Source organism: Archocentrus centrarchus, chromosome 21, assembly GCF_007364275.1.
Source record: "Archocentrus centrarchus isolate MPI-CPG fArcCen1 chromosome 21, fArcCen1, whole genome shotgun sequence".
Classification (NCBI taxonomy): domain Eukaryota; kingdom Metazoa; phylum Chordata; class Actinopteri; order Cichliformes; family Cichlidae; genus Archocentrus; species Archocentrus centrarchus.
Window position 1 is genome coordinate 14,420,030 of NC_044366.1, and position 20,691 is coordinate 14,440,720.

At 38.9% G+C, this 20,691-nt stretch overlaps 1 protein-coding gene across 1 annotated transcript in view; it reads right to left on the bottom strand.

Moving 5' to 3' along the window:
* The window catches only part of abca12 (ATP-binding cassette, sub-family A (ABC1), member 12), a 44,071-nt gene that overhangs the window by 22,360 nt on the left and 1,020 nt on the right, over nucleotides 1-20,691 (bottom strand). Inside the window, 28 exon segments of the mRNA XM_030757406.1 lie at nucleotides 1,005-1,201; nucleotides 1,923-2,141; nucleotides 2,737-2,920; nucleotides 3,015-3,173; nucleotides 3,884-4,018; nucleotides 4,124-4,193; nucleotides 4,693-5,022; nucleotides 5,277-5,391; nucleotides 6,251-6,575; nucleotides 6,847-7,026; nucleotides 7,599-7,689; nucleotides 7,840-7,959; nucleotides 8,624-8,763; nucleotides 9,234-9,429; nucleotides 9,647-9,811; nucleotides 10,916-11,086; nucleotides 11,883-12,013; nucleotides 13,023-13,099; nucleotides 13,485-13,684; nucleotides 14,494-14,600; nucleotides 15,799-15,905; nucleotides 16,092-16,630; nucleotides 16,632-17,019; nucleotides 18,159-18,373; nucleotides 18,545-18,712; nucleotides 19,843-19,985; nucleotides 20,173-20,303; nucleotides 20,491-20,639. Of these exon segments, the coding sequence (XP_030613266.1) occupies nucleotides 1,005-1,201; nucleotides 1,923-2,141; nucleotides 2,737-2,920; nucleotides 3,015-3,173; nucleotides 3,884-4,018; nucleotides 4,124-4,193; nucleotides 4,693-5,022; nucleotides 5,277-5,391; nucleotides 6,251-6,575; nucleotides 6,847-7,026; nucleotides 7,599-7,689; nucleotides 7,840-7,959; nucleotides 8,624-8,763; nucleotides 9,234-9,429; nucleotides 9,647-9,811; nucleotides 10,916-11,086; nucleotides 11,883-12,013; nucleotides 13,023-13,099; nucleotides 13,485-13,684; nucleotides 14,494-14,600; nucleotides 15,799-15,905; nucleotides 16,092-16,630; nucleotides 16,632-17,019; nucleotides 18,159-18,373; nucleotides 18,545-18,712; nucleotides 19,843-19,985; nucleotides 20,173-20,303; nucleotides 20,491-20,639 (5,152 nt within the window).

Genomic DNA, 20,691 nt, shown 5'->3' on the forward strand with positions numbered 1-20,691 from the left:
CTGGAAATCTGTTTCAGTAAAATTAAAAAACAAAAACAAAAAAAACTGCAAGATTATGTTTACCAATCAGCCAAGCTAGTCTGTAAACGTTTGTGATAGTTTTATGGCTTCAGCAACTCCACATAAACACGCTCAAACCAGACTTTCCAAGGACAAAGCCAAACACAAGATCTGTCATGCAAACAAGTCGCAGAAAGAACAGAAAGAGAAGGATTATTTTTAAATAGATTCTTCTGGCACCCAAATCTCCCCAACTTCTGAGACAACACCAATTATAGGATATGTTCCATAAACAGCTATAACAGCTGCTAAGAGAGCCTAAAAATACCTGTTCATTTATATTAAAATTATTCTTTGTTAAAGTCCACTTGATACTCAACATATTTCTTAGAAAATAGATAGGAGGACATGTCTTCAGAGGAAAACCCTAATGTGAGACTTTCAGATGCCTGTAATTTTTTAGTACTAAAAATGTGGAAATGCAATGTAGTTAAATCTACATGTACTACTGAGAGTTTTTTCATTATACTGTAAGGTGATTTTAATTTCAGTATGAGCTAGGGCTGCTACGTAAGTAAGTAAACTTTATTGCTACATGACCTTTAAAAAAAACAGAGTTACAAGGAAGGTACAAGGGAGTGCATTAAAACAAAACCATAAAAGGCGACATCAGGTTTCCCTCAGAGTCAAGCATAGACACATATAACAAATTACAAGAAAAATATTTTAAAAAATTGCCATATGAGTTATGAAAATGCAAGGCTCCACATGTAGGAATTAAAGGGCTGCATCTGGTGTTTGTCACGGTCCAGGAAAGAGAAATGAGGATGTGCACGAGTAACTGCAAAAACCACAGCGGATATAATGATTTGTACAGATGAGTCAAGCTAAAAGTGGCCCACCGAGACTGCATATGTGCAGTTCTCAGATTTTGTGCGATAGAAACAAATTAATGGGAATGTTATTTTAGTGTTCAGTGTTTTGAGTGTGCCTGTTAGACTCACTTTTTTTATGCTGGATCACAATGTCCCAGATGCTGCGCCTGGAGCAGGGATCGACTCCTGTAGTGGGTTCATCCAGAACCACCAAGCGAGAGCCCCCTATGAAGGCGATGGAGATTGACAGCTTGCGCTTCATGCCGCCTGATAGGGTGCCCACCCGCTTGTGTCTGTGAGCATACATCCCTGTGTCCTCTAGGATCCTGGCAGAAAAGTCAATGAAAAGCATTTAGCATTGAGCACATGTTAACTTTACTTTTGAGTACATTACAACCCAGTTTGTGGGTTGTAGTTCCATCAGCTCTATCAGTTACTCGGCAGGGGTTTCAGATTTCCTGAGACCAGAAGGCAGGTACATTTCTTGCCTTTAAATTCACTGCACTTCTGGTCATGTAAGACCCTCCAGAAATAGTTACATGATGCAACTGAAAAGTCATAGTTTAATGATATTCTGCTCATTTTATCTTGCAGAAGCGTGTGATCTGTTTGACAGCTTACGAGATACTTAAATAAGATACTAAAATAAGTGACAACACACATGCAATTTTTTCTTGCATTAATGCCTGGAAATACACTGGAATAACAAATATAGCCATAAAATATATACTTAATTGCAACTATATAAACATTACTGGGATATTTTCAAATTACCCCTGTATAACCTGTCACTTTTGTGAAGCACTGGCAATTATTTCTTATGGAAGTCTCATAACCTCTGCAAATATTTTCTTTTTATTCAAGGGCCATGCCTTTAACTGAGCAAAGGACACAGTTTAATGATGTGCATATAAAAAAAAAAAAAACAGGTTGTAAAGAGAATCCTTGTAACAGATGTACTGCCATTAAATCATCAAGGTATCATCTTTAAGACAGTGTGCACTTTTATGACCTCAGTATATCAAGCTTTCTGCTCTGGTCACTCACGTGCGGACTTGCTCGCGTAGTTCTCTGCGTGACCAGTGTGGGGCCTTGATCTGTCCATACAGCAGCAGGTGCTCCTTGGTGGTCATGTGATCAAACAGGACATCATATTGCATGCAGACTCCAAGCTCCTTGCGAACTCTGTCGATGTTTGTCTGCATGTCTTTGCCGTAAACCTCTATGGCCCCCGAAGATGGGGCATAAAGGCCAGTGAGAAGAGACCTACAAACAGAGCGTGTTCATCCATTAACGTGTCACAAAAATGAACAAAAAATTAAATTTACATCATCCAAGTCAAATAATTAATGAAAAAAACTTGCTCAGAGGACTTTTTTATATGCTATGTGCCCATAAAAGGCTGAAAAAGCCCTTTGTGTTTGTCCCATCTGCTATTTTTCATATTTTCTCCCTGGCAGTTTCTTCTTAAATGATGGTTTATTGTTCTCAAAAATTTCACACAGCATAAAATCCGTTCTTGGGTTTTTGGTGTTTTCAGAGCTGTTAAATCTCATTCTGCTGCTGCACTCATTGTACGTTTCCCTTGATAAGAGCATCAGCAAAATGAGTCGCATTTAAAATGTAAATGTAAGTGCTCTGGTTGATGAAGACCCATCAGGCGAATCGCTACCACGGTGCATTTGCTGTGCCAGATTTGGACAAAACAATCTCCTTGTCAGCAACAGACTCTTGAAATGATTAAAGGGATGCACAAAATCTAATTTTAAAAGAGGGTGTATACAGATTGGTCAAAATGCATTTGTATTGCAACATACTGATATTAAAAAAAAAAAAAAAAGGAAAAAACTGCCCCTCTTACATGGTGGTGGTCTTTCCAGCTCCATTGTGACCTAGCAGAGAGGTGACATGGCCTTCATAGAAGGAAACATTAAGGTTTTCAATGGCCACTTGGTCACCATAGGTCTTGGTGAGACCGTGGAGGGCAACGCCAACTGGGAGCTCTGAGAAGTCTTCCCCAGCCTTGGTGGAAAGAGCACTCTTGCCTGAGAGAAACACAGACAAGGCAAACTCTAAATTAAACTAACAGCGGGCAAGAATTCCTTCTTCCTGTGTGTACATTGTTATATTTTTCTATACCTTTTCCCTTGTCATTGCTGAAGGAAGGCTGGTTATTCTGCATGATGTTCGTGAAGAGACGTCCTTTGGCTGCATTGTTCTTTGACTGAATACAACACAGGTCAGCCCAGAATGATGGTTTGAAGGGGAAGTACCACGGGGCAGCGATGCCATATTGCCCTAATGGGTAAAAAGCATGCAAAGAAATCTTACATACATAATAGTTTAAAAGCTATTTACAGATAAGACTACTAAATAAGTCTAAAAGCTGATTATTGCACACTTCACTTATATTTAAGGTAATGCCTGCACATTAATTCTTAAGTAAATTTAATTCTGATTGTGTTATTCTAATGCTATTACTTTCATTAAGAATAGATTGCATATAAAAGATGAACATAGCCACTATGATGTTACCCGGTGGTTTGCCAAGTACTTTTTTTTTAAAGCTTTAAAGCAGGGGTGCCCAAACTTGCGGCCAGCGGGGCCCCACCCCCTTCTGGGCCGCAATTTGATATCAAAAATAACATACAATTTGGCCCTTTAAGTTACTTTTTTGACATTTTGCTTAACCCTCATAATTGGAGGGGAAGCCCCCTGTTGGCCATTATGTAGAGTGCAATCTTAAAGCTCTTCCACTTTTCTCTTTACTCTTCAGGCCCAGAGGCTACACCTATCTTTTACATACAGTCTATGGCATTAAGCTTCGGTATCAGCTGACCTCCAAAGAAGACTTGCGAATATAATAAAAAAAAAAGGAAATAAAAATAAAGATCAACTTGAAAAGCTGTGTCTAATGTACTAAAATGGCCACAGAACATTTGTATCAATAGCAGCGTGAATGAGGGAATAAAGGTAGACTTTTTATCATTCTTAGAAGAACAAATTACCTGGAAATACTGTGCGGATGTAAGCCCCGATGATGAAGTAAATGATGGAATCGATGAGCATCAGCCAGCACAGCCAACCAAACGAGCCTGTGTCTCCAGCAAGGGGCGAGGTGTATGAGTTGCTCCATTGCATTCCTAAAGAGGTTAACATAATGAAAGTTTTATGTTGCCTTCCACTGATTCACTTAGCTCACATATCAAAGAGATCTTGATGGTAGTCAGATGTCTACATGCTTGTACCTTCTCCTTGGGCCTCGTAGCGAGACGCATATTGACTGGCATAACTGAAACAGGTCGGAGAAAGCAAACCCTGTCAAAAAGACAGAGGGAAATTAGACAGGATGCAAGAAAAAGAAGCATCAAAAATGTTTGTTTTTTTTCTTCACACAGTTCCTTTCTGTTATTCTCTGTGCCTTTGCTCTTGACAACTCCGTGCAGTATGAAGTAGAATGATCATCAGGCAGCAATTATGTAAAAATATGCAAGTGAAATATATATCAGTTTATCTTGCATCTCTTCTTGTAAACCTTTCTATGGAAAACAACTTAAGTGTTTATGCAGACAACCTCATATTGGGAGTGACATTTTTTGAAGCTCTGTAAATGCAAAATCATTACATTTGTAAAAATGTATTCTAAGATGGATACAGTAAACAACATTTTCAAATGAAATGAAATGCTATTATATCTCTTCTACATTCTTTATCTCTCAAAAGCAAATGACATTATTTAGCATTTAAATTATCACACAGTATACAAATTGGTTTCATATTCTTTAATAATGACAAATGAGGTTCAGAGGGTCCTTACCAGGGCGCTCTTCTGGAAGAATGTTAGACTGCCCTCCAGTGCACTGACGACAATGAAGGGGAAGAAGCAGAGGATGTAAAGGAGGCTGCCACTCAGGCCAGCGATGTAGGTTTTGTCAAAGAAGGAGCTGACCAGATAACTGAAGGCTATGATGCTCAAGCCGTAGTCACACAGGTACAGGAAAATGAGGAAGCTGTCACTGTTGGGCAGGATTTTGCCATACTTCAGCACCAGTGTCATGATGATGATGGTCGTCAGCAGGTAGGTGGCACACTCGACAAACCAGGCAAAGAAGTGACTGAGCGTGTTGACTCCCATCATTTTCATGTACTGTGAGAAAAATATGATTAATGGAAGAGAAAAAAATATAAGACTATCAAAATAGGCCCTTTAGCGCTTGTCAATGATTATGGAATGAAAGTGAAAGAACAAATCAAAAATTACCTGACCAAGAAAATGAAAGTAAGGTTTTACTTATCATACTCTTTGTTTACCAGAAATAATTTGGATTTGCAAATGACTGTGGATGTCTAATTACTTTTTTGGAAAGAAAAGCAAGGTTTTTTCAGGTTAAAAAGCATTACCTCATGCAGCCTCAATTCTCTCTCATGTACAAGTTTCTTCACGAAATCAGCAATAAACAAAACCCAGGCTACCATCAGCATGAGAGGGAAGACAAAAGAGATGGCCTCCAAATACCTGGGGAATACAGAGATGGCAATTGTCAATCAAATTCCTTGAAAACATCCAATCATTGTCAACAACAGCAGAAGAAAACGCCTATCATTCAGTCACTGGCTCGACAGAGTGGAAGAGCAATATTGGGGTTGTTTGAGGATTCTGTCAGGAATATTCAGATCCTTTTATTATTTACACAAATAACTGCCTTTCTATTGTATTTTTATTTTTGGTCAGTCATATCTGGAGCCTGATATACTAGATTTTATTGCTTGATGTTTTACATATTATATATCCATTTTTCACAGCTATCATGACAGAATTACTGCAATAAAGTAGTAAATCAAAATGAGGGAAAAACAAGGATTATCATATTTTATAGCTGGTCACAAGGCAGCCAGTTAGAGCTTGTTGTCTGCTTGTACTTCTTAGATGAGATATCAGGACTGGCTTAATTTGCACTTGAGGACAAGCACAAACATAGAAATTAGGGTTAAGCATGCTCTATTGAAGACAATGTATTATATCAATGGACAAGTTAATGCCAAAAACATTTTGGACTGGATACATATATAATGAGTGGTTTTCCTTTACAGTTGATGTGGTATAAGCAGGAAAAAATGTGCAAGCGTAAGGATTTGAACAAGTTTGACAAGGGCCGAACTGTGATGACCAGATTCCTGGGTCAGAGCATCTCCAAAACTGCAGCCCTTGTGGAGTGTACCCAGTCTGCAGTGGCCAGTATTTATCAAAAGTGGAAAGAACAGTGGTGAATCACAGACACTGGTTTTTTTTTTCAAGTTTCTATGCATCAATTTATATGAGAGCATGTTTACGCTGAATTGTATGTGAAAGTTGATGCATAAATTATGGAACTCACTCATCCCGTTGATAGCATGGATAGGGGAATGGCTGCAGCTGTACGGCTGTGTCTGTGACTTTCTGTCCAGTCTGTGCCTCAATGATAGCTCGATCAATGCTCTCCTGTAGGTAGATGAATCCCCGGTTGTACCGCATTGTGTTCCTGGCTGAGATGTGTGTGTCCTTGACAAAGTAAGGGTTCCGGACTCTGTCAGTACGCATTACATTGTCCATATGCATGCGGATAGTGTAGCTGACTTTGGGAGGCAGAGAGGATGTGGAGGATGTGGCCTCACGCTTGTTTCTGGAAGAATCTGTATTATTGGGAAGCTTGAAGATCACACCTGAAAGGTAGATTGTACAATCTCACTGTTCAGTTACCCAACTAACTCTGAAATTCATTGCCCTAAATATACGGTTGCAGAGTCAAATGTCTTGTATGTATCTCATTTTAATACATCATCAACAGCCTATAGAAAGCATGAAGCACTATGTGTCTAATGCAGAAACTAGTCCAGAAAAAAATGTGAATTACTTCACAATGAAAGGCAACCTTGAAACCTTGTTCTTTTGAGAAAAAAAAACCCTGCAGAAATTCATCTATTGTTTACTCACTTGCATAGAGATTCCGGTCTTTGGCAAGTTCCTGTGCTGCACTGTTGAGCTCGTCAGCAGAGTCAAAGCCACGGTATCGGTCAAACTTGATACAGGAAGTGATGTCAACCATCAAGGTGGACAAGGCGGTGATATGATTCAGTACCTCTTGGTTCTTCTCCAGCATCATCGTCATGTTCGCTTTGAAAAGAATTATATTTAGAAGTTTACTGACAGGATTTTAAACTGCAGATGCAGTTTTAGATGCGACTGCAATAAAATGCATCTGAAAATAATGGCACCACTTTACACTACGGCTCAGACATAACATCATAGTTGCAAGATCTATTTGATAATAAAGAGGGAATAATTCAATAATTTTCAAAGTGGTTATCACAATGGGCTAAAATTTACAAAACAAGTTCAGCCAACCAAAGTAATCCCTTGTCTCTGCCGTGTCATGCTCTGCCCTGTTATACGGTAACTAAAACAGACATGTCCTGAAAATACAAGTGAACAAATTAAGTGCACTTATGTGAACGTCACACCTGGGAAACACTGACTGACACATCAATCACATCAAGAAGAGATGCCCTAAGAAATTCATACAGAAATAAGTCAAATGCTCCCCGTACAATAAACACAAGTTCTCCTCTTCCTCCTCCTATTTTATGTAAGTGTGGATATTTTACAAGTAATAAGCAAGAGAGGAATGTAAAGGTAAATGTGGTATATGCTGCTTACAAAAGTAAGACCTTCAAATGCTCACTTACAGAAGTTGTTGAGCGTCTCCTCCAGTCTGCCTATATTGATGCCTGTCTGCATCTCAATGAAGTTCTTCACAAAGGGATTGCCAAGGGAATTCTGGCAGAAGGGGAGAGAGAGAGTGGAAAAGACGACATCAAGATTCAGCTGGAGAAAGTCATTGAAGACCACTGCCTAGTTTATCTCTATATTTTCAGATGACAGCGAGCCAGCTAGAATAATCAGATACAAAGAAGACAGTTTTCATACCTGCAGCATTGGCAAAGTCTTTTCGAGTTTGTGGGCAGAGTCAAAGAGGTAAGTGGAGGATTTTATCCAGTCTTCTGAATATTTCCTTAGATTTGCAAAATCCTGCAAGGTGGTATTGGCCTAAGCAATGGTAGGACAGAGACAAGAACATGAAAAATAGTTGGGTATCACAAAGGTTTATAACTTGGTACGCTAGTATGTGTATGATGGCTTGAGGCTGTGAAGGATGCAGTGTGCTGAAAACAAAGCCAAACTTGCTTAAAACAGAACCACAGCTAAAGTTGGTGATGCCTACAAATACATGTATACCTTGTCAAACTTTTATATTTCTTGCTCACTACATGCAGATGGGGGTGCATGACAACTAAAAAAAGATAGAACACACACACACACACATACATGTATATATATGCCTCATCTGAGGAATTATTTTTCAGGCGTTATTAACTCTTGAAAAAATTGCCTCAGATGAGGGATTTTAAAGGATTAGCACATAAACTTCATGAAGGTCATGAAGTCACTAATCCCCAGATAAGATGTTTGAACTGAAAAACAAGGGCAACGGATCAGAAAAGAAAGAGGAAATGACTACACACAGGGCCACTCATAATATTGTAGCTGCTGGCAGGTGAGTACATAATTAGTTTAACCAGCAAAGCAGCACAATACTGTCAGTCAGCAAGGTTACCATTAAACTGTGTCCATCAATTTGTGTGCATGGAGTAAATAACACAAGAGATGCCTGTAGATACATTTGTTCTTGTATACTGCACATATTGTATACCTTCTCTATTATGGCCCTGGTGGTGGGTGTGTCAGGTGTGTACAGGATTTGACCCATCAGCATTGGTTTGAGGAAGGCCCAGGCAATAGCTCCACCTGTGGTATTAACCATGTCCAGGTACATGTTCATACAGAAAGGAGCTACACAAGGAAACAAAAGAGAAGCACATTAAATGTACAGAATTGGTCTCTAGCTATATTCTTTCATTCTCATTTCTTCATGATTTGCAAAGTGAGCAAAAAAAGCTTTTTTCTGGAGTCTTCTAGGAGTAAAGGTTAAGTTATGGGGACTATAAATTTTACAAAAGCTTCCCAACCACTGGCCAGAATTGCTCTTCCATTCTCTGTGGGCAGAATAGTGTCACCACATATTAGAAAAATAATTGAGGAAATTGTGCATTTTAGAGAGATATTATCCTTGTCTTTCTTTTTTGACTGTGGATCTTGTATAACTATTTTTGCTAATTTATCAGTAAAAAAGCAGTAAACAAACCACAAATGTTTGATAGCAAAGGAACTGTTTAGAAAAAATGCTGACTGTCAATACCAAATATACATAAATGGAGGGGCAACAGAATTCCATTTCAGAATCTGTCCCCCTAAGAACATACTGGCATTTCGCGGTAACTTGAACCTCTCAATCATCTCCTCCTTCTGTGGGTTGTTGGAAAGGGAAGGGTGTGACTCCAATGCGGCGGGGACTTTGGAGATTCCAAACAGAGCCATGATACCGTTGCTGCACAATGCTCGAGAAAGCGTAACGAAAGTAGCTTGGCTGGAAATAGTGGCTCTCTGTCCTCTTTCCATCTGTGTTTATAAAAAAAAAAAAAAAGGATGACACTATTAAAACTGTACTGTAGGATTCAGTACTGTAAATGCATCAGAGTCGTAGGTCACGGGAATATTTTAGAACACTGAATAATTCAAGTTGTTTGCTTGGAATAGGTGTAAGTTGAGCAATCCCACAAACATCAATAAATTATTGATAAAGAGCAGTGAGAAGGGAGTAGTTAAGAGAACCCACATTGCTAAATTCGTTGTTGGCAGCCAGGTTGAGGTTTTTGATGCTGCTCAGGTATCCTTGCAGTTTGTTAATGACAGGATCCATCTTGTCCATCATCTTTGTTACAGTCTCGGCCGCTCGAAGCATGACTCCCACCACACTCTGGATGTCGTCAGACAAAACCATCTGAAAGAAAATTACGAACATTTAAAGAAAATTCTTCCCCAGCATCGTGTGGCTGTGTTGTACTTTTACTGTCACAGACATTTGAAACTGAGATAATTGCAACATTTCATATACTGCTGTGTAATTTAATCTATAGTAATATATCTGACCTATAAAGCCATATTTTTGGTGTCCTTTTGGTAACAATGCATTTGTGAACTCGGAACGTTTCATTTTTCCCAAAGTGAATATTTTGCTAAGAAAATTTATGGCATGAGTAACAAATAAAAAAGAACACCCATCTCAACATGGCAGATAACCTTCAATTTCCTCCGTCTGCTCAGGCACAACAGAAATAAGCTGTAAACATAACACTGACATGTTATCACCTCATGGTTGATACGGCAAACCTCTTGAATGCCAAAGCAAAAGAATGCGTGAAATTAGCTAACACTGTAGAGCCGCAGAGGTGGTGATAATCTCTGGGTTTGTCATGCTGAGCAAAGCCTTTCACATATAAATAGTCACTTGATCTACACATTATCAAAATGCAATACAAATACAGCCAAGGTTTTAGAATATCAGCTGCAGTGTGACTTAAATATTCAACTCTTAAGGAACATTTCAGATTAGCTGTTTCAGGTAAGCCTGTCACCAATAAATGGCACAAGGGACATTTCACAATGCAGAAGTTGTAGATTTTTAATGAGTTTTATATGAGCAAAAGAACCTTATCATCATCCTATCAAAAATTAGATTATAGTTACTAAAATGACCTTTCATGGTTAAACAGATAAAATGTTGCAATTAACTGGTACTGGTCTACACTTTGATGAGTCTCATATGATTTTTCTGTAGTGGATGTGTAAAGGAAAAAAGAAAAAAAAAAAAAGCTTTGTCTAGTGAACAAACATTTTCTTGTACAAAGGCCTTTCTTTCTGGCTCACATGTTGATCAACAAAGACGCCCTGGCAAAACATGTTTTGTGAGTGGCCAACAGAAACGATTTCTTTGTTGAAGAAAGATTTATGTGCAATCACAACACAAATTCATACATTGTGTGTGTGTGTGTGTTTTTTTTTTTTTTAATAAAATGTTTCTTTTAAAAAAGACTCAAAGCCTTACTTTGTACACAACTTTCTCCGTGTTCACATGACGAGTCGTCAGCACTGACAGCGTGTACCACTGTTCAGCAGACAAAGAGCACAAGGTCTTCAGTGTCATCAGATCTGTCTCGGTCGTGTTTGCAGGTGGCGTGGAGTTGCAGTGACGGAGGTCCATCAGCCACGACAGGAGCTGTTCAAAAAGCATCAAGAGAGTTATAGAAACAGACTCTACAACTAACAGGAGCACAAGAAGAGATATCTCATGCACAAAAACACAGAGGGGTATAAACATTTTCTTATACTGCAGCACATTTGTATCACCAATACTGTTTATTTAAGGCCTGTGTAGTAAACAGGCTTCCAAATCCCTGAACTAGTGTGCATTTGGTAACTTACTGTGTGTGTGCGTTCATCATTATTTTTGGTAGCATTTTTGGTAACAGGTCAGAAGAATGTTGGATAGATGAAATGGTGAAGACTGAGAAAGGTAAAAATGTTCATGATCATGGAAATGCGGTTGCTCTAATTCACAGGATGAGTGAGTCACAAAGGTTACTGACAACCACTTAGCGGCCTATTTTGTCAGTTTATTCGCCTATGTAGTGTGCAGACAGACATGTTTTGCCTCCCGCTGGCAAACTCTATTTAAGTAATTTCTTTGTAGTTTTTTTTTTCCAACATAATCTGCAGTGCACAGTCAAAGACATTAAGAGAGCAGCCTTTTATTCTGCTCTGCTGTGTCTGCTCAAGAGAAACGCTGTAAATACAGTGACCAGTCACTGAGTAATTTTCATTAGGCTTGCAATGTTCCCTGCAATGTCAAAGATATAGCCTGTTTTCTAAGCCTCATTTTGAATGTGCTGTATAAAATAATTCCAAAGCAAAGTTACATTTAAGCCATACCATCTAGCGCCAGTCCTACAAACTCTGGGTAATTTTGTGTGTACTCAGATTCACTGAACAGTGATCCAAGCAATCTGGCTTACCACTAGATTATTGTTTGGTAAAGTGCTGTTCATCAGGAGGTGAAGAGCTGTTGGATCAAAACCCATGCGCTGCTGAACATCCTGAACAAAGGCTTTTTCATTCCTCAGCATCTCACCGAATGTCACCACTCCTGTGGAAAAAAAAAAAAAAAAAAGCATGTAATTACAGGCCAAATATTGTCACTTGTTTTCTTATACAGAAAATTTATATGTATTTTTCGAACAGCTGAAGCTACGAAAAGAATTTGAAAGTTTGGAATTCTTTATTATATTTTCTGTTATTTGATTTACCTCTAAAAATATGTGGTTTGTAAATAATTATGAACATAAAATGCTAACATGCCTAGAATGTCACACATACATTAAATAATGCTTTTATTGTATCCGTGGGCTTAACCATTTTCCTAACAATCACAGCACATGCATCAGGAGGAATATGGGGTTCTTGCACAAGGACACTTTGAGACATGGCCTGGGAAGCCAGGGGTTGAACCACAGATTTTCTGACTGGCAGACAACTGGCTCTACATCCAGAGCCACAGGCACTGCATAAACAATGTAGTAGGAGCTAGACAATTCTTAATAGCTGTTTTTCTGAAAAGAGTTACACATGGTTTCTCTTTTGATCGAAACAGCATACGATCGTATTTAGAAGCATCATCAACTTTTTTTTTTCCAGCCTGTCACAATCAGTGAGATGGGGGGTGTGATGTTTACAACAGCAACAAATATGAACAGTGGGGAAATTGGGCACTGAAGAAACAGAGGGGTGGCATCAGATGCAAATGAGTAAAGGGTGAGCTAAAATTAACATTCTGCTAGGAAAAGTGTTATGTTTTGGTGTTTCATATTTACATCCTGCAAAATAAGACATGACTACAGGTTTAAAATTGACAGTTTTGACAAATTTTGACACAAAATGCACTTGTGGATCACAATAAACCTTATCGGGGACAAAATTGATATATAATTTTACATATAAACTTTCCTTATTCCATATATCTTCTCAGATTATCATAATAACCAGGAAATCAAACATGTTAATAAATAAAATCAAGAGTAGCTATAGTTTTAGAATGTAAAATCCTATCATGCTGCAAAATTCTTAAACTATTGCTCATATATTAAGAAATATCTCACCTGGAGAAGTGGCGTTAACGTTGAGAGAGCTCAGGCTGCTGATGTTAAAGCCCAAAGTTTGACTCAACACAGTGGTCCTGTAATCACAAACACACAAACGGAAAAATCCACTTTGAGCAAGAAATGAAAAAAAAAAAAAATCAATTTCTTTCCCGAAGTTAGAAAAAAAATAAAAAAAGCAAAAAAATACCTCCAGGCTAAATGGACTTGTTGGAAAATTCTGCTAAAGCAACATTAGAAAACTTCACCTCCTGTCTCCAAACGCAATCTGATTTTGCAGGCCTCAAAACTATCGAAACAGAGCTTGTGATGCAACATATTTAGCAAATTACACTACAAATTAAATTAAAGGTAAAGATCTAGACAATGATGAGAGCAGCTTTCTTTGAAGAATGTGCTACTGTCTGCTGGGGAAAGCCTTGAAATGAAAACTTTTACAGAAGGATGGAAACATCGTTGTACCAGTCTGTGTGGACATTGTAGCTCCTGGGGTCTCCAATTACAGTCTGATTGACGATATCAAGCAGAGAGGTTGTGTTCATCACCAGACCCTCAGTTAAGATCTGCAGGGCGGGCAGGAAAGTGTGACAAAGCTGACCGGGCTTGATGTTGAGGCTCTGCATCAGGAGGCCCACTGACTCTGTACCCTCCAAGGTACAAACCTATAAGAAATCAGTCACATAATTGCAATGATGCATTGTGGCCTAGTCTAATGATTAAAGATACGTGAGACAGATCAAAGGACTTCAATCAAACCAACAATATTAATGTGATCCAAGTTTTTGCAATTTGTTTGGGACTGACAACAAGCAGTAACTTTGGGCTTTCAAGACATTAGTATCACTATTACTCTAAAAAAGAGGGTTTGTTAAAAGTGTCTGAGTGTTTTTGTTGAATACTGATGCCAATACTGTGGCTACTTTTAAACAACTCAGTACTTTAATAAGTGTGTGCACAGGTGTCTCTGGAAAAATAGGCTTCGGCTTCAGTGAGAGTACCTGCTCAAATAAAGAATTTAATTAAAAAACTCTTTTTCCATAATAGGTATATACATCACAAGTGAGACTATATGTATAAGGTCTCCAATAGCAAAATAATTTGCATTTTAAGTAGTTCTAATTAAAGCATCTGTTATTAAAACACATAAAAATCTGCACAGCTTTTTCAATGGAAACAGACTGCTTTCATCAAAGAGAGCATGTAAAATTAAGACTTACCTCATAATTATCTCTTAGTTAGTATAATTAGGATTCTCAAGCAAGTTCTGATTTCTGAGAAAGCTATCACATAACCAGGATTAGCTAATCTCATATAAGATCATGTGTCTTAATTATGAGATGGAATCTAGACTTTACAATCTTTGTTTTTTTAAATGCAACAAACATCTATAGTTTTCAGATTTGTGAATTATTATTTTATATTTTTTTTTTCAGTGATAAATGTGTGAAAGCAGAGTGATTAATGCACAGACCTGAGATGTCAAGTTGTCTAGATTTTCTTTGAACTGTGGGTCAGTTGGGATGATACGGAAAAGCTGACTAACTGATTGGATGATCTCCTGTATGAGCGTCAGGTTTGCTGTGAACAGTGAGAGAGGGAGAAAAAGAGGAAGGGAAGGGAAAAATGAAAGCGAGAGAGATGCTATTAGAGTCTGTAGTCTTAGGGAGTAAGGTCTGTAAGGTGACAGAATAACATGACATCCCACTGGGCTTCATTACAACTTGCACCATTACGGGGCATCGTCGTCAGGCAGCAAGCAGCAAATGATGTGCTTAAAGTGAAACCCTGTACTAGACTGATGGGGCCAGAAGGGCCAGCAGTACTAGACGCTGTCGTGCATTAAAACACATCTGACAAGCCCTAAGAAAGGCGCTACCTCAGGCAGCATGATATGATGACAGAATATTTAATTAGTCCAAAATTAGACAATGTTGATGTTTAATCTCAGGCTGCTAAACACCTAGAGGCCTTTGCAATTACAACAGTGCACTGTGTGTGTGTGTGTGTGTGTGTGTGTGTGTGTGTGTGTGTGTGTGTGTGTGTGTGTGTGTGTGTGTGTGTGTGTGTGTGTGTGTGTGTGTGTGTAAATATGAGTGGGGCTGCAGAGAAGTGAAGCTGCTGCTGCTTACAAAGTGATTCTATGCACTAAAAACATTATCACACAAGCACAGACGCAAATTAAAAGGAGGTCATAGATGTCCACTTGTGTGAGTGCGAGGGGAGACGTTTAGCGAGGGCGGACAGGATAAGTGATTGAATTCTACTTTGCTAATGAGATTTAAAAAGGTGCTGAGTGGCTTTCTACTGGAGAATGGCCATATGGCCTTGGGCTCTTTGGGAGCTCAAGCTAAGCTCGTGTGAAGTCTTATTCCTCATATCTCCAGAATTAATTTTGCAGCACTTTAATCATGTACACAATAGCAACAGCATTGACAAAATGTTTTCTGGTCTTCCTGTGGTCTAGCAAAAGCTTTAAAAGTTAGAGAAATCAGAGGCACTGCTCCAAGCTGTGCGACTGTTTAATAGCAGACTGATGCTTATATGTGCATACCTTCCCAGCAGGTATGTAAACATAAGCTGCGGCATCAGTGTGAGCTTGACAGCACCGCAACAATTAGACTAAGCATGAGTAAAAGCAGCTTTACTCTGGAGTCAGTAAAGCAAAGTCACGTCAGTTTAACTAATAAATGTGCATTTCTCATCGTAAAGCTCCCCTTGGAACAAGAAGACAGTAAATGTCCAGACTCAGTCAAAAAGACCTGAACTCTTAAGTTACCTTGGGATTCATTGGCTAGCACTGTGGTGATACTTTTAATCACCGAGGAGTACGGTAAAGCATCAGGAAGCATTTCAACTGCATTCTTCAGGATATCCATTGATGACCTACAGGAAACAAAACAAGGACTGTTAATTGAACAGAGGCTTACAAAATAGTGAACTACAGGTCAAACAAACTAGACTGAAAGCTTCTAGTTTCTAGCAAATATAGATCTGGAGCTACATACTACACTAGGCACATTCTTTTGCATCACCTTAAGCTGCACTGAAGCACATGCAAATAATACTTACTTCTCAGACACATCAGGGAGAGTGAGGAAGGAGAGTATCCCAAGTGCACTATCAATGGTCTCTTCCTGAGAGGCATTCAAGCCCCACTGCATGTTACTTGTAGCTCCCTTCATCACCACACTCAAATTGGGATTGGCAAAGAACACATGGGCTGTCTCCACAATTTCTGGTGTTGTAGGAGGGACAGCCATTGCTTTGAACATGGCTGGGTAGTCAATGTTGTAAAGGTCTATGAAGTCTTCTATTGGGTTTCTTGTCATCGTTAACGAGACATCGCGTCTTCGTCTGACCAAAGGTGTCTGGTAACCGGCTGTCATTTCTGAGTCACTCGGATGTTGGTCCATGACACCCAGAAGATTACTGGAGCTTAGCAACTGTCTAAACATAGTGATGTTTCCAGCTAGATCTTCCAGGAGTTCTATAGTTTCTTGCATGTCCATGCTCATCCTGGACAGGGCAGACAGGATAGGTTTTAGGATGTCATAGGATTTGGACAGAGCCTCACTCAACAGATCTAGTCCTGATGCTTCAGTGGATTTTTAACCATGAAGACATCTCTGCCACCTTCTGTGCAATCAAGCTTGTGCCATTGGATGCCAGATATTGCTCCAAGATTTGGTAAATCATAGGCTCATCACCAAATGCCTTCATGTTGATCACCAGTCTGATAATTTCCGTTATCAAGTCATTAAGAGATGCAGATGAATTGCCCTCCATCACGGAGAAGATATCATGAGAGGTGATGTTCGCAGAAGACAGGAAGATCATTGCTGCTTCTTTGAGAAGCTCCTCGGGAGGCACGCTCTGTTGAAGAAGATTGTAGTTGTCCAGGATGTAGTTTAGAGCTTTCACAAGAGCTTCCATGTAAGGCCGCAAGGAGGGGTCCACATCAAGCAATTTATCTGACAGCATTTTGATGGAAGACAAACTGTGGAATGGAGAAATTAAATAAATGTCAGGTTAAGCAAGTGATTTTGGAAATTAGCTTTGGCTGTTTACACATACACATTACATTAGGCATGGCCTCTCCAACTGACAATGTGAGCTGTCTCATGTAAAAAAAAATTATATAAACTTGAGTTAAATTTGGAGATTATTGGAAAGTACTTCTAAGGAGCCAAAGGACTAACACTCCTTTAATATAATACAACTCATATTTTAATCCATCTCCCAAATACAGTGATTACATAGACCTTACTCAGATTTAAAAAGAATATTCCCTCATCATCACCCTATATACTTATTCACAGAGTTTTCCCATTTCATTCTTGGTAAAAAAAAAAAAGACTAGAGTGTTTCCACTGTGTTCAGTGATCTATAACTTACGTAGTAAGACCTGACTGATTCCCTGCGATATGCAAAATGTGATTCTTATCACCATGCTGGTCTCGTTATAGCAGCTGGCATATAAAGGGAAATCAATTTTAAGAGGATGTTTCGGCTAGCTGAATCATAGTTAAGCCGCTATCTGTGCAAGCCTGCCAGTTTTCAAGCAGACTTGCATTAAATTAATCAAGTTCAATGCAAATGTGATCACTTCACATCCTTGTGTAATTACGTATGAATCAAATTGGTTTGACTGGTGTATTGTGGATAATGCTATAATACCAAATGGAGTAGTAAGTTCATGGTGAGTTCATGTATACTATAGGTGAGTCATTTTCTGTGGAATTTTTGTAGAAATTAAATTGACTGTTAACAGAATTTAATGGAAATGTACAGAACATTTCCACATTCAGATACATGGCCATGTGCAGGGTTTTTCTTGTGTGGCTGTATTACATTCTGTTATGACTGTATTCTGCGGGTCCTTTGTTGGTGAAAAAAACTGAATGATAAAATTGTGATAGGATTCTCTGTATGTGACTGTACATACAGAAAAGCAGCTTGTTTCTCAAGTCGGTTTTGAAATTCTTAATTCAACTAGATGTGATTTCTCATCAACAATCGTCTACTAATTAGATGGATATTTAACATGAACACCATTTCAGTGTTTTCCTTTGAAGCATAGCAAACTACAGTCATAGCACATTGTCTCAGTGGTGAAACTGTCTGATTGTAGCTGACCTGTTTTGGAGCTGCGTGACTTGGAGTTGCTTGAGCCAGTAAAGCTGTGCCTCAGGGCTCAAAGAGTGGTCTGCCAGCATAGAGAGCTGGTTGGAGAAATTCATGATGAACTGGTTTACCACAAGTACGCGGTTGATGTTGACTTGGTAGAGTGACTGTACAGCGTCTACAATCCTTGCAGCTGTGTCGCTCACACTGGTTGGCCCCATGATCATCTGCTTTAAAGACAACATAGAGTAGAGTTGGACTATTAGCGATTGATAACTTTCTCTGTGTGTCAACACTGACCCCAAGTGGTAAAAGTGGTACTTTACTATCTTGATGAACAACTATACTCTCCTGTGAAATTTTATTAGTTGTTAGTTAATTTGGCTGTCTGTACTTACACTCATGTTCATGTGGGGGTAAACATTCTGGATGGAAGCATAGGCCTCCAAAACAGGCTGCAAACTGATGTTGCACCACATAGCCATGAAGTTAGGGCTTAAATCTGCTGCCACTCCTACTGGCTCCCATACTTTGAGAATTTCACTGCAATCCAATGTGCCATTGGCCTACAACAAAACAAAAAGACAAGTGTCTCATGCTTCATAAGCACTGATAAAAACCTGTTTGGTTACCAAGACAAGGACAGAAACACAAAAGCCAGCATCACAAGGGAATTGCTCTCTTGTCACGGTTTACTGAAAAGTAAAGAAAAGATCAGAGGTCTCACGCAGGTATCTTCACTTTTCATACAATGGTACACACCCACATGTATGCCTTAAAAATCAACTTACAATGCAGCTAGTGTTTCTGTCATTTCATAAATCTATGACAGGGATCAGTGTTAAGGTAGGCTATTGTAGCAAATCTGATGGTGGATTTTTAGGAATTAAAATGATACATGAGAAAAATATGTATTGACACCAGTGAAACAATGAATATGCAGTAACTGTAAATGTACTGTAAATTTTTGAACATCAGACTGAAGTAAAACAGTGACTTAACAATACACCAACAGATAAAAGGATCATTCCGACTTTTGTTTCTGTACAGTCGGCTAACCAGCAGCAGGTGAGCTTAACATCATGCTCCGGTTTTATGTTATGTAACTTGTTTATGTCAGCTTGTGAGCTTTTCAGATGATGGTAGGTGGATTGAGTTACATTCTGGGCAGAAGTGTGCTCTGTCATTTCTCCCTGTTTCCAAGCTAAATTAGCCTAAACAGCAGCTTAATTAGTTTAAGGTTTTAAGCTACAGTAGATACAGAAATGCTAGGGCATCATATTAACCTCATAGACTTTTAAGCACTATCAGTATATTCATACTACCTTCACCTGGCAGCCATTACTTTAAAAAGCAAAACAAAATGGCTGCAAATATGCGTAAAGTTACATTGCTGAATAAATGCCAATGCAGCCAGGTGGAACAGAGAGGAGGGGAAAAAAAGCCTCACATTGTTTTTTTCCTCATTCAAGTGCTCAAACAAAAAATTACTAAGGTCTGCTGCCAGGATGGCATGGCATTGTATTATTATGTACTGTAAATATGCAGAAGATTACACACGCACACACACACACACACACACACACACACGCAAACATATCCACAAATAAAATACCAGCAACTGTGTGACTGTGAAAACACTCACACATATGATAGATCAAGTACAGAAAGCTTTCTTGAAAGAGTATTATCTGACCTGGTGAGCTGCTTGGATTGTGCTTTCAATAGCAAGCTGCATTTTTTCCAGAACTTCAGACAAATTAACATGAGTGCTGTTTGAGGACTGTACAGTTTCTAATATCAGGTCCAGGATGGGTTTCTGAAGGCTTTGTATCATCACTGAAAAAAGAAAACAAGAGTGTTTGACCCACAAGTTTTGAAAAAAAAAAAAAAGCAGCAATGTGAAAGTGATGGGAATTATCAGGTAATAAGTGTCTCTTCCTTGATACGTGCTGCATGAGTCATAAGTTCTGGTTACAGGACAAGGAAAAAACGCTTTATTTTTGTTCTTCATTTACATTCTCACCATTCTCTGCTTGCATGTTCTTCACTACAGTTTCTACTATTTTTTCAAACTGTGGGATGACAGATGTTAAATTGCTCCATAACTCTGTTCCTTCAAGGGTTGACAACAGGGTTCCCAGCATCTGTTCAAGTCTGTAGCAAAACATATTGGATATGGTTTAAGGTAATCAGAACTGAGCAGCAGTCTTTACTGTGGAACACGTTAAATAAAAATATCATCTCACACACATATACAGTGTGTGCCAATTAATATCAAACTACTGAAAACATCAATAACCTGTTTTGGTTTGTTTCCATTACTCTTGGTAATTAAACTTACTTGTTCCATGTGTTTTGGTCTGCTCTGCCAGTCAACACGTTCTCCAGGAGTGGAACAAGAGCAGTAAAAGCCTCCAGAGATGGAGCAGTCACATGTGAGCCGATGCCTTCCACAACCAGTGGCCAAAATTTACTCACGATTTTGCCCAACTGACAATAAAAAGTGTCATCAATAACAGAAAGATTCAAAGATTAATGTATG